The sequence below is a fragment of the Sciurus carolinensis genome, chromosome 18 (genome assembly GCF_902686445.1).
Source record: "Sciurus carolinensis chromosome 18, mSciCar1.2, whole genome shotgun sequence".
NCBI lineage: Eukaryota > Metazoa > Chordata > Mammalia > Rodentia > Sciuridae > Sciurus > Sciurus carolinensis.
In genome coordinates, this window is record NC_062230.1 from 24,707,707 (window position 1) to 24,721,802 (window position 14,096).

The 14,096-nt window shown below is 57.4% G+C and overlaps 1 protein-coding gene across 2 annotated transcripts in view; it reads right to left on the reverse strand.

Annotated features, from left to right (window-relative positions):
* Positions 1-12,584, reverse strand: part of Scnn1b (sodium channel epithelial 1 subunit beta) — a 58,790-nt gene extending 46,206 nt beyond the window's left edge. The window contains exon 1 of one of the 2 annotated variants that reach the window (XM_047534175.1): positions 12,474-12,584. In XM_047534175.1, the coding sequence (XP_047390131.1) occupies positions 12,474-12,526 (53 nt within the window). In that variant the 5' untranslated portion in view covers positions 12,527-12,584. Of the gene's footprint in view, positions 1-12,044; positions 12,351-12,473 lie in introns of those variants that run through there. The other variant, XM_047534176.1, reaches the window with a different exon arrangement.
* Positions 12,585-14,096: the final 1,512 nt, after the last annotated feature.

Here is a 14,096-nt window from a genome sequence, read left to right on the forward strand (position 1 = left end):
CGTTAACGCTGGAGGCAGGTAGAGTTCCTGCCCATTCCTGGGGGACTCTCCAGCACAGGTGCTTCTGGGGACCTGGCGACATCATTCAACATGAGCCAAGGGGGATCCAAAAGATGGTGCCTGTCTGGGAACCTGAGCCGGGGGTCAGGGGGTTGCAGCGTTCGCAGACAATCTGAAACCCAGGCGCCAACGTGAAATTTGTCGATTTAAAACTTGTTACTGGGGCTGGGGACGCAGCTCAGTGGGCAGAGTGCTGGCCTGGCAAGCCCGAGGCCCGGGGTTCGATCCCCAGCACTAGGCTGGGGCGTATCTCAGTGGTCCAGCGCTTGCCTGGTGGGCTCCGGGCTCTGGGTTCAATCCCCAGTGTCCCCTGAGACCTCCCCACAAATTCCTGTGTGGATCTCACAAAAGGAGGCCTGCGGGGCACCAGCTGGCGACCCTCCCACCTGCCTCCTTAGACTCAGGGCCAGGTTTCTGATTATGGGAAGGGGGCCTCCCTGGCTTGGCTAGAGGCACAGAGTAGAGGCTCGAGAAGGGCTGGTGGAAGGCTCCCCAGCTCGGCTGCCTGAAGGAGTCGGCGGCAGCTTTTTAAAAAATACGATGCCTGGCTCCCCGAGCCCCAGACGTTCTGGTTTCCTGGGTCTGGGGTGCGACCAGAGCATCAAGCTCTCACAGAGTTCCCGGGTGATTCAGACATGGGGACCCCCTGGCCCAGAGCAGGGGGCACACACTTCTTCAGTAAAGGGCCAGACGGGCAGGTTTCAGGCTTCACGCCACAGGTAGCACGTGGGTGACCAACACCTCTGTCCATCAACGCTGGCCTCTGAGTGTCACCATCTCAACCAGGTAAATTCTGGGCTCATGGGCCACACAGACAGAGGTGGGCCGACCTTGGTCCCCGAGCTGCGGTTTGCAGACCCCTGGGCTCCAGGAACGGATGGCAGGCCCTCTCTTCCTTCCTGGTATTTCCCTGCACAGTGGCCCCAACACCGTCTCGGAAACCCGAGTGGCACTTGATTAAGAAAAGGTTATGTTGACGAGGCCCCGTTGAGTGTTGACTTGACCTGAATCTGCTCCGAAGGCTTCAGGTTGGGCCCCAAATCCTGCATCACCCTGACAGGGCTGCAGGGAGCTGCCTTGTAGCAGGTGACTCTGAGTCCCGCCTTCCTGGCTGGTGATTCCACTGAACCTTAGAACGAGGGACCATTCATTACGGCAGACAGGGAGGGCGAGTAGACCTCTGTGTGTACCAGTATTACCCATGTCTTTTCAGATAAAAATGAGGCACAGAGAGGTCAAGCGATTAGCCCCAGGTCACACAGTGACGGTGGCAGGGCAGAACTGAACCCAAGTCTGCCGGACTCCAGAGCCTGTGTTCATGATTACTTTGCTGTATTGCCTACCCATAATTTGTCTTTTTTAAAAATGATTTATTTATTTTGATTTATTGTAAACAAATGGGGTACAACTTGTTTCTCTGGCTGTGCATGAAGTGGAGTCGCACCATTTGTGTAATCATACACGTACTTAGGGCAATGATGTTTGTCTCATTCTGTTATTTTTCCTTCCCCCACCCCTCTTTCTCCTCTATACAACCCATCCTTCCTCCATTCTTGCATAATTTGAATTGAGGACAATCAATAATCCACCGCCACCATCAGTCACCACAATGTCCAAAATAACCTTCTGAAGGACAGCAACCAATCTGCTTGCTTAGCTTGGGCAGCAATCCTGGACTCTTCGGTTCTCAATTGACATTTAGATGCCTTTCATCTTTCCTCTACTTTGAGCTGCAGCTAGAGCTGGGGCACCCAGGGTTGTTCTGCACTCTCTCCAGGAAGAAAGAGTCTAGCAGAGCTGCCCTGTATGGCTGTGTAAGTTGTGCACTGCACAACTCCAAGGGCGTCATTCATAATGTAGTCCGTGGGACGGATGCTCCTGGAGTTGTGAGCGCACAACCCGCTCGGTTGTTCATGGCAACCCTTGAGGTAAGTCACCCAGGACTGCTTGGCATAGGATCAACCTTGGGTGACCACCTTTATTGCTGTTCAGAAACAAGTCATCAAAAAGGAAGTTTCCCCTGGGAAATGCCACCAAGCACGGTGGGGGTCTGTGCTGACAGCTTTGGGGGACCCGTTGGGTCAGGAGTGGGAGGTGGTTGGTGCTTCCTGGGGAACCCACTATGCAGCTCCCGGCTGCAGGGCCAGCTCTGAACTCTGGGTCCTGATCCAGGAGGAAGCGCCCGCTCCGCGCCGGGGCTGTTCTCAGGCTGGGCAGCACCTGCTCCTGGGGCCCAGGCTGCTGGGAACTCCCGCCAGACGCCCCAGCTCTGTCCTGGACGCCGCTCCCTCGCCAGCCTGTTTTCCTGTGTTTGTTTTGCTTTTACGATTCGAGCCAGGCCTGGTGCCAGCCTTTACCTCCCTTAGCTCATTTCCCTTCCCACCACCCGAGCAGGCAGGAACGGCCATCAGTCCCTTCTCTAGACTAGGTCTCTGAGGTTCAGAGAGGTTGGGCCAATGACCTGAAGTCACACAGCTGGAAGGTGGCAAAGCGGGGCAGCAAATCTGGGGTCTCATACGTGAGAGCCCAGATTCTCCAGGGTCCTTCTGGCATGGTGTCCTCTGGCTGTGTCCCCCTCTACGGGTTGGGCTGGGGTCTGAGAAGCCCTCTGAGTGATCATACTGTGGCCACCGGCAATGACCATGGGGTGCGGGGGATGCTGGGGATGGCGGAGGGGACAAGAGCACGCCCGGCTGATGGCGTGCAGGTGACGCAGGGCAGCCCAGACCGGCCGTTGCTCCCTCGCCCGTCCTAGGGTTCTGGGGCACTGCAGCAGAGCGGGTCCCCTGCAGGGGGCTTCTGACACCTCCCTCCTCAAGTCCTAGTGAAAGGCCTCCGTCGGAGGCAGGAGGAAGGACGCCTCCCATTTCCTGCCAGGCTCCCAGGTCTGCTCCTCCGAGTCCCGGGCCGGCCACGCATTCCCGACTCCAGCCAGGGTCAGGCTGGTCAGGCCGGACTCCCCGGGCTTCACAGGACCCGGCCTCTCCACCATTGGACTGGAGGAGGTCGAGCCTCCAGGGAAGCGTGGAGGCTGAGACTCTGATACCCCGGGGAGAGGGACAGAGGACGGCAGCCGCCTGCACACAGGCCCTCTTGGCTGGGGGAGCCTGGGCTCTTCACCTGCACCACGAGCCCCGTCACTCCCAGCAGATTGACAAGCTGAAACCTTACACTTGGCCACAGGTGAACCCAAGGCTTGTCCCAGAGAAGGAATTTCCTCCCTCCTCCACCCTCGATTCTCAGATGACACCAGGAAGCGGAGGAGAGGGGTGGGGTGGGGTGGGGGGTGGAACAGAGTGGGCTCTGCATTCCAGCCACCCAACTTTGAATCTCAGCCTCACCAGGGCTAGTGCTGTGTGACCTTGGGCAAGTTGCTTAAACTCTCTGAGCCTCATTCATTGTCTGCAAAATGCAGATAATCACACTACCTTTTTCCCTGGACCGTGGTGGGGAACACAGTGAAGACATGGCAGTTTCCCTGTGTGTAAAATGGGGATCATCACTACACCTACCCCGAGGGTGGATGAAGAATTCAGGAAACAGCCGGAGCGCCTGGCACGGAGCATGTTCTTAAACACCACCACCGAGGGGCCGGGAGTGTCACTCAGCGGGAGCGCCAGCGCTTGGCATGTGCGAGGCCCCAGGTCCTCGTTATAATCACTGCTGGGGAGACGCCTCCGGCTCTTCAGCGCCTTAGGATGAGCCACGTCGCGTGTTGCAAGAGCAACAGGACCTGTGCGTCCTTCCCGCTCTGAGGACCGAACCGCTGTCCCCAGAGGCGGTGGCCACGCCTCCTCAGATGCACGACCTGCTTTCCCGAGGGGTCTTCTGGGGACCCCATGGTGCCTGGCAGGGAGGCGAGGCTCGCTCCCAGCTGGGCTTTCCAGGTCTGGTCCACACTCGGCCTCTAGCCGGCGTCCATCCCGCGTCCGGCGAGCGTCCCTTGGGCGTCGGGGCGGGAAAGCTGGCCGTTCTGCTGAAACCCGCGCAGCAGAGGGTCGGCCCTCGGGTCGCGCCCTGGACACCGGCCGGGTGAATTCCGGACGGCAAACGGGGGGCCTGGCCTCGCAGGGCGAGGTCTCCCCTCCTCCCGCCAGGCCGCCCGGGGGGCCCGAGCCCGGCCTCCCCTCTGGGCCTCCAGCGTCTGCCCCCCCGACCTCCCTGGACATGAGCGGTGACCAGGGTGCGGCCGCGGCCTCCCCGGACGTGCCCGGCCTCTGCTGTGATCCCTCCCTGACTCCTCACTCTGCGGGACAAGCCAGGGGGCCGAGCTGAGCAGAGTTTGGCTCCTCAGCCTTGGCCTTCCTGCTTCAGGGGACAAGCGGCAGACCACCCAGGGCCCTTTCCTGGGGCCGGCGGAGGCCCTGCCTCCCGGGGGTAGAACCACCAAGTACAAAGTCTTCCCTCTCCCCAGGGTCGGCCTGCGGACCAGGGGGGCGAGCAGGTGCGGCTGGAGGCCGGGCTCTGGCCTCAGGGGCTCAGGGCCGCCTCCCGGGGCGCAGGGTTCTGGTCTCCCCTCGCTCCCGTCTCTCCTTCTCCTCTTCCCTCTTCCCGCCCTTCCTCCCTCTCTTCTCCCACCACCTCCTCTTCCTCCCGCCCGTATTAATGAGCACCTACTACACGCACCCCAGTCTACACCCTTCACGTTCCCCCAGCCTCCAAACCGTCCTCCAAAGGTCCTTCAGGTCCGCGGCCTCAACCCTTGGGTTCCTCGGGTTCTCCCACCCGCCAAAGGCTCCAGCGCCTTCGCCCCCCAGGACACAGACGACCCTCCTGGCGTGGGCCGCGGGAGCCAGCGGTGGATTCAAACCCTTAAGCGACAGCAGGGAATCAACAGAGTCCGCGCACAGAGAGGGACCCGGGATCGGCTCGCAGGGAAGAGGAGGCTGCGCTTGGCCTCTGCCGAAGGTGCTGGATGGAGCCAGATCCTCCGGGGCTCCCCGGGGCGGGTGCTCCGTCCTCCTTCCAGACCTGGCTGGGGGTGAGCTCCCCGAGCCGCCCGGGTCTGTCCTGGAGATTTGCCTGGAAAAGCCCACGTTTGCCAAGGAGGCCCCCAGCCCCAGCCCCCGGCCCTCAAGACTTTCCCGGGAACAGGAGGCAGCGGGTCTGCTGTTATTGTTGAGGGGCCCTTTGGACCTGGAGTCCAGGGACCTCCCAGAACCTCGGGGTCCTGGAGCCTGTTTCTCCCTTCCTCTGACCTCCCTGAGCCGTCCACCAGCAAACTCCACCGAGAACTGCTCCAGGGTCAGCTCAGTGCCCTGACTGTGTTTGGGCTAGGCTACCCTTTTCCTGGTGTGAAAAAGAAATTCCCCTTTTAAAAACAAAACAAAGCAAAATACTAAGATTTTTCAGGCTTATGTTCAAGATTATTTATTTAACACATATTTATGTACTCTGCCCTGGGGTGCTGTTTTCAGGATTTGCCACATTTAACCTTCCTAACATCCCTCATGAGATGAGAATTATTATCATTTCTGGTTTACAGATGAGAACACCGCGGCACAGAGAGGTTAAGTAACTTGCCTGAGTCACACAGCAAATAAATGGCAAAGCTGGAATTCAAATCTCGGTAGGACAGCAGGCCCAAGTTAAGGATTACTGCATCTTTTAGGTCTTCCCATCGGATTGTGTCTGACTCAACATAAATATACACATTTAAATTTGTAAACACAGTGATATAAAAACAAAGGTTTAACACTTTATAAACTTCCTAGGCAGCAGCCTCACCAGAACCGGCTGGACTGGGTGTCTGGTCTGGTTTCTGATCCTAGCCTCCCAACTGTGCCAGTCCTGACCCCCCACGGTAGTCCCAGGCATGCAGAGAGAGCACTGGTGTGGAGCAAGGAGTTTATCCTTGCAGGTTTCCCACGAGGGCAGCCCTGTTTTGCCGGCGGGAGAAGGGAAGCGTAGAGTCACTTGATCAAGTGCGCACAGCCACCAAGAGGGGGGACCAAGGAATCTGATGTCAGGCTCCGACCTTGACTTTGAATCAGTCCTACGTTTTTTCTTATGGTTGTGAAATAATCAGTGAGAAACCAGCCCCTTGAATACGGAGAAGAACAGGAACAGCGCTGGCAGCGTTGCCGGCGCACCGTCCATTTCCAGAACCGTCCATTTCCAGAACTTGCCCCTCCCCCTCCCCACCGCATCCGCCTCTTCTGGGGTCTCACGGTGGAACCACGCAGAAGCTGCCCTTCTGTGATCAAAGCAAAACTATTTTTTTTGCTTGAAAACCTAACATAAACGTTGGGTGGTCATCTTCTCTCGTTATGCTGTATTGATCGACGGACTGATTGATGGATTGATTGATGGATTGATTGCAATTCTGGAGATTGAGTCCAGGGCGCTGGACCACGGAGCTACATCCCCTGCCTTTTCTTTACTTTTTTTTTTGAGACAGGGCCTCCCTAAGTGGCCCAGTCTGGCCTCGAATGTGACATCCTCCTGCCTCAGCTGCCTCCTGCGCCCCTGTGATTCGGGGAGAGCACCGCTGTGCCGGACTTCCGGCTAGTTTTAAATAAGGAGAAGGCATGTGTGGCTAAAATGTGTAACTGTAACATAACGCATGCGTGGGGCACGCACACGCACAAAGAAACCTAGGGGACCGGATTACGCACAGCAAAAATGAGTCACCTTCCCACCTAAGGCCCCAGCTTCTCGGTGGCAAAGGTGACCCCCTACCTTTAGCTTCCGTGGTATCCTCCAGGTTTCAGTGTGTATATAAACACACACACACACACACACACACGCCATCCCTTGTGCAGACACACGTGTGTCCACACACAGTCGGATGCCATTCTAGACCTTGCGTTTTTCTTTTAACCATACACCTAGGAGATAGTTTTGCATCCACTTATAAAGAACTATGACTTTCTTTCTAAGGGTGACATCATATCCTGTGGGTGGCTGTCCTCAGATCACTTCCTCTCTGCTGGATGTTTAGATCACTTCCAATCATTTGATCTCATGATTATTATTTGGTCCCAGGGATTGAACCCAGGGGTGCTTAACCACTGAGCCACATCCACAGCCCTTTTTCTTTTGAGACAGGGTCTCACTAAGTTGCTGAGAGCCTCTCAAAATTGCCGAGGCTGGCCTCCGAACTTTTGATCCTCCTGCCTCAGCCTCCCGAGTCACTGGGATCACAGGTGTGCACCATGGCACTCAGCTCCAATTGTCGGCTTTTAAACTGGAGAGCCCTGTTCTAACCTGCTGTGCCCAATGCAGGGATCTTGGTAGGTCTCTAGAGGTGACATGTCAGATTCATCTTGGAGGCACGGATGGGCGTGCCCAGCCTCCGGGAGAGCTTGAGCCGGCCTGTGCGCTGGGCAGCCTTACACAGCCCTGGTTCCCCACCTCCTCGCCAAGCCTGGGTGTTACCCTGGAATCTGACAGGCCGGAAACTGATCTGTGGTTTGGTGTCAGGTTTCCTCTTTTGGAGCGCAGTTGAGAATCTTCATCTGTGGGAATTTAATTTGTACTTCTCGTCCTGTGATCAGCTAAATCGTATCCTGGGTGCTTTCCTCTCTGTCTTTGGAGGGGGTGGCTGATCTTTGATTTGCAAGATCCCTGTATCAACAAAGTTAACTCCTCGCCACACTGTGATGCCTTGTCACTGCTTGGCGGGCTGGGGTTGCGCTGGTTGGTGGGTTGGTTGGCTTTTGTCACGCAGAGCATGTTAGCGCTCCTGCAGACTGACCTAGGACGGGTCTTTATCTGGAGGGCAGGACTGCTCTTCTGCGCAGGGGACTGGCTCCCTTCCTCCGTCAGCGCTCTGCAGGGGATGTGCAGCTGGGTCTGCTTCTTGCTTGGGTCCCGCAGGAGGGGACTGTCTCCAACCTGCCCACCTGCCGTGGGTCCCCCTCCTAGTCTTGCACATCCTTGGGATCACTCCCCTCCGCCCAGGACTTGCCCCTGGACACCCATTATCACGGGGGCCAAGGGCAAAGAGAGTGACCGCGAGGCCCCCAGCAGAAAGGGGCCTCTAAGAATGGGCGGTTCATGGGTGGGGTGGGGTCAGGTCCTCAGCTGCCCGGCGGCCCTTCCTCACTAGGAAACAGCTCCTCCAAAAGCCAAGGCTTGTCCCGGACCCTCAAGGCGGGCAGACTGGAAGATCTAAGGCGGAAAAGGAGAGCAAGCCCCAGAGGATGGTGACCGGAGGACCTCACTGGCCCTGGGCGCATTTCCTGTGTGTGAAGAGGCGGCTCCCTCGGGGCCGGGGGTCTGTCTTATCTCTACCCTCCAGTTCGGGTCGTTCCTGACCACGGCGCGCTCACCATCTTCCTCTCTTCTACCGTGTGGCGGGTGCGGGGGCTGCAGGGGACCCCATCTGAAGTTTTCCTCTAGGCCAGTGGTTCTCAAACTTGAGTGCCTGCTGGAATTACCTGCAGGACTTCCTAAAAGTCAGATCCCTGGGCCTGGCTCCCGGGGTCTGGAGGCAGGAGTCTGGGATGAGTCTGAGAACCTGCATTGCTACCAAGCTCCGGGTGATGCTCAAGCTGCTGGTCCGGGGACCACACTTTGAGATCCATTGGTCATTCGCCCCCTGCGCTCCCCCATCGGAGACGGGGTCGTGGAAGAGGTAGATGGAGGCCTGGGGCAACAGCCATCGCTGAGTGCCGGGTGCTGCGGGCTGCGTATCACGCTGTCACGGAATCTGCCCAGCAACCCACGCAGTAGGGCTTATAGCACTACGTCCACTTTACAGTAAGAAGGCTGAGGCTCAGAGAGGGTGTCCAGGCCTGGGGTCTGAGCCCAGCTCTACCACTGATCCACTGCAAGACTGCAGGCAAGTGGCTTACCTCCCCGAGCCCCTGTGTAACTCCTTGGTAAACTGGAAGCATGAAACCTGATTCCCAGGCAGTATGAGGACCTCAGGGGTGGTGATTATAATAGCACCTGCACGCAGTAGGTGTTCGAGAAATGTTCATCCCTTTCCCTGCCTCAAACCCTATCGTGACAAGACTCTCAGCTCATCTTCCTGCCTCTCCTCCTCACCTTATTAAGAAGTGACCCTTGGAGTACTGGTCACTTCCTAAACATCCTTCACTTGGTCACGCCTCCAGGATTTTATAAAGGCCGTTTCCTCTGCCCGGAATGCCTCTCTCACTCTTCTACCCCCAGAAGAACTCCTATTCATCCTTCAAAACCCCACCTTAGAAATCCCATCCTCTTTGTATCTTTTCTTGAAATATTGTCCCTTCCTGAGCTTGGACAGAAGTGTGTAGGACTGTTGCATCTTATTCAAAGGTCACAACATTTTATATGGATCATCATTGGGAGAAAAAATGTACCCTTCTAGGGATCAGGCAATTCATACCACCCTTAGCGGCCTTGGCATCAGCAATACTTAGCACTGTTCTATGAGTTTATATGCATTAACAAATTTGAGACCTAAACTAACCATTCGACGCAAACACTGTTTATCATCCCTGCTTGACACTTGAGGAAATAAAATCACAAAAACACTAAGTAAATCCCCTGAGGCCACACAAGGAATCTGTGGCACCCCTGGGAAGACAGAGACGGGTTCTGGGGTCCCTGCTGTTATGTGGCTCTGTATGGATGAGGGGTGGCCCAGGTGGGGACCACAGTGCCCTCTCTGAGAGGTGCCGGCCCCACCTAAGGGGGCTGCTGAGCGCCAGGCTCTGAGTCCCACTTTTCTGATTCCTGAAGAGGATTTGGAAATCCGGACTTTGATGGAACACTGCCCATCCGTGAAAATCCTGGGACTGATCTGGCCGAGGCCGCCCAGGGCTTTCTTGTGGCTGCCTTCTGTATTTCAGAGGTGGGCGCCCGGCAGCCTAGCTTGGGCCAGGCACACAGCAGGCCCTTGTCAGGGCCAGGGCATGTTTAGACTCCGCTGGGCGCAGGGCTTGGCTGTGAACAAGCCCACGCCTCCTTCCTGGCTCCCGCCCAGTGCTCAGAACTGCTGCTCCTGGGGGCGAACAAGATACCCAGCGGGCGCTCTGAGCACGGCCCCCACCGCAAGGCCCTCTGGGAGTCTCCGCCGTCCAGGACAAGACTTCCTGCTGGATGGAAGCGTTTCATTTGCACCATCCCCACGGGCCCACTCAACAGCCCGGGGAGGTCGCCATTATCACCAAGCCCATTTGACAGCTGTGTAAACTGAGGCCCAAGGGGAAACAGGAACTGCCTGAGCAGCTCCTCCTAGCCGGAAGCCTGGATGGCAGGGCGGCCATCTGTCTGAGTCACGCGCCTCCCCAGTTGACTGTCCCGAGCATTTTACCAAACTTTCCGTGGTGCTGCCACACATTCAGGGGAAGCACCCTCTCCTCATGCTACTGTCCAGACCTGGAAAAGTTTGTGGTCCAGAAATAGACCCTGCGTCCTCTGCTCTGTCTGCCCAGGGTTCTGAACTCCTTCTGTCTTCTCTCAGAGGGCAGGGATGGCACTGGGGGCAGCTAGAGCACCCAGGATGGGCTCTGAATGGGTTCTTGTCCACTGAGCTTGGACAGGCAGGGCTGGAGGCCTGACTGGTTACAGAGACTTCAGCCAGCGACGGCTGGAGGGGCTGTGGAGTCTGTCCTTGGCCACAGGCGGACAGGATAGAGGTGTGCGCATGTGTGTGTGTGCGCGCGCGTGTGTGTACGCATGGGTGTGTGCGTGTGCATGCGTACAGGGGCCTGTGTGTGTGCAATGGAAAAGAAGGGAGGCCATCTCCCAAATTCAGATCTGTGAAGTTAGTTCAGGACAAGGAGCAGGAAATTGAACTGAACCCAGAGATGGCAATTTATAGAAGAGTCGAAAATAAAAACCAGTCCCAGATGTGGGAACCCGAACGTCCACCAGCGGCCTACCCAGGCAGCAGTCTGGCTCGGTGAGCGAGTTCATATGCGGCAGCGCCACAGCTCTCCAATAAATAACGGGGTGCGGGGAGCGCAGAGCGACAGGAGGGTTCCTTTGTTTCTCCTGCGCCGCCGGCCGCGGTCTGAAGTGTTTCACGCATTCGCCGGCGTACACAGATGCCCGCAGATGTGCTGGGACGCGCCCAGAGGAACGCCCAGCTTTATGAAGATGGGTTCCTATCGCGAGCCGGGAGGCCACGGGCTGGGAGGCTTTAGAGGAAGAAGGAATCCCGGGCACCTCACGGCACAGTTCAGTGCTTGCGCGGATAGGTTGGGCCCCTGGCCGTGGACAGGGCCACAGGGTTGCTCAGACAGGTCCTCCAGGGACACTCTGGAAGTCACTGCCAGGGACAGACACCAGCCTGGGCTGTCCTGCCCCACCCTCTGGAGGAGGCAGAGAGCGGCTGCGTCTCCGGTGGACGGGAAAAGCCCTGCCGCCTGCTCCCTAGGCCGGTGGCTTCCTTTCTGCGCACGGGCTCTGGGCTCCATGCGGCGCACCTAAGCGACATGACATCGTCCAGAATAAAACCAGCCCTGAGTCCTCCCGAGTAGCGCCTGCACCGGGTCCAGACCCAGCACCTCCCCAAAGGGAATCCAAGTCCCCCAGAGGCGCGCTGACAAGGTGCCACAGTGTCCGGGTTCAAATCCGCGCTCAGCAACTATCCCGGGGACCGCGCGCCTCGCCCGGCTCCGACCCTCCGTGTCCCGCTCGGAATCACCGGGACTCTCGCAGGGATGCTGCGCGCGCCCTGCCTCGCCACGCCTGGCAGGTCCTCCGCGCTCTCGGGTTTCGCTCTTGTCATCTCCCACGACAGCTCACCCCGCCCATTCGCTAAGGGACTCTGCAACCCTCCCTGCGTCCCAGACACGCCCCGGCGACCCTCGCCCGGGCCCTTCCGCGCCCACGGGGGGCGACCTCACCCTCGGTCCTCCCCTCCGCCGCCGGCCGGTTCAGCCCGGGACAGGTCCCCGCGGTGGCCGCCGGGCACGCAGGCGCCCTCCGGTGGGAAACTGAGGCCGGGACAGAGCTCAGAGCTCGGGCACTGGAAGGCGCCGCACGCAGGGACGCGGGACTGCGGGCGCAGGCCAGGTGCGCGCCCTGGGTCAATGTCATACCTGGTTCGCGCGGCGACTCGATGCCCGCTGGTGGCAGCAACTGCGGCGGCAGCGGCGGCGGCGGCGCGGCCGAGTGGCGGTGGCGGTGGCGGTGGCGCTGGGACACCGAGAGAGCGCGGCCGGACGGAGGCGGACGCAGGGGGCGGGGAAGCCCGGGGAGCGTCCGCGGGCGGAGCCTGGCTGTAGCCGCCAGCCCGGCCACCTGCGGGATCCTGGCTCCCCTGGCTCCCTCTCCGCTCCACAAGCTCCCGTTCTGGCCCCCTGGATCGTCCCCACGCGCCCAGTCCACGCGCGCAGTAGTCCCCACTCCAGCGACGCCCTCGTGTCCCCAGCTCGTCCGCACAGGACCTCCCTCTCGGCGTAGCCCGCAGACACTCCACCACACACCCCCCGCCACAATCGCGAACACAGTCCTGCCCCAGCACGTACCTGTCCCGCTCGCTCCTGGGGAAAACACTCCAGTACAACCCTCGCAGCCACATCCCGGCAGGTGCAGAGGTTCTCGGGGCACCCTGGGATTGCAGAGGTCTGTGCAGTTGATCTCCCCAAGAATGTTCCTGCACCCCACTGGGACCTCGGATTTGCTCACCTCGACTCTCCCAGTGACTTTCTTCCCTCCCTTCAGCCACTCTGCCAAGGTCACTCCCAGATTGAAGGTCGTGTCCTCTGGGCTGGACCTCTGCGGTGGCAAGTCAGCAGTCCACCTGGAGGTTTGCCCTCTGTCCCCTGCCGGGGAGCCCACTCCACCTGTGGCCCAACCTCAGGCAACACCAAAGGCCTCTGTGCTGGGGTTGAATGTGGTTTGTCCTTTCTGAAACCCAGCTGAATAGGTGGGAAGAGGTGGGACCTCACACAGATGAGCAAGAGAATGCCGCTAGTGGATCAGCCGGTGGTCTCCAGTTGGTCTGCTGGGAAAGCCAGTTAGAGTTTCCCCGAGCCCTGTCTTTCCCCACATAATGCCCAGCACTACTCTGTCCTCCTGAAGGCCACCTCCAAATGCACCCCCGACCTTAGGTTGGACCTGGGAGCCAAACCAAGCTTTTTAAAAAATCTTTATTTATTTATTTTTTTGCAGTACTGGGGATTTGAACCCAGGGCCTTGTGCTTGCAAGGCAAGCACTCTACCAACTGAGCTATATTCCCCAGCCCCAAACAAAGCTTCTTTTCTTTAGAGTTTACCTGGGCTGTGGGATTGCGGTTTTAGAAACAGAAAATGGGCCAAGACACCCTGTTTCTTCTATTCTTCGCTTCTTTCCTTTCATCCTGTTTTCTCTTCCTATCAGATCAAGGTTCCAAGCGCCGTCCTTCCAGACCCTTCTTTCCGGAAGCCTCGACACTTCATTTCTTGTGTGTATCTCCACAGATGGTTCTAACCCAGGAGACCTCTAAATTTTTGGTCTTAGGAATCCCTTTGTCCTTTGAAAAGGCCAGAGAGTTTTTGCTTCTGTAGGTAGTATCTGTTGATAGTTCTCATATAAGAGACTTCTGCTGACACTTCCAAGATATTTCTAGATCATCACACTATGACAATAGTAAACCCATGACATGTTGAGATAAGTAAAATACGGCTAAAAAACAAATGATCTTCCAGAAACAAAAATACCACAATAGCATAAAGAAGGGCACTGTTTAGTATTTTTTGCAAATCTCTTTAATTCCCCCCTGGATTGTCGTCTCAGCCACATGTTGCTTTAAAGTCAACGAAGGAATTCCAGCTTCATGTAGGTTGGCCCACTGCTGTGGTCTGAATATGGTTTGTCTGAAACTCAGATCGAAGTTTAATCCCTATTGTGAGGGATTTAGAGGGTGCCCTCTTAATCTGACTCTGGTGTTGTGGCCTATATTGCTTTCTGAATCTGCTAGCAAGAAGGCCAGTGCAGCCTCTCTGCCTTGTCCAAGAACTGGGAGCTAAAATCAACCTCTTTTCTTAATAAGTTACCCAGTATTGTGTCATAGTCATAGAAAACAGACTAGCACATCCACCATTGCTTTTACACTTTCAGTGCAAATATTCTTTTCGTGAAAAAGGTCAATAGTATTTTAGTATTATAA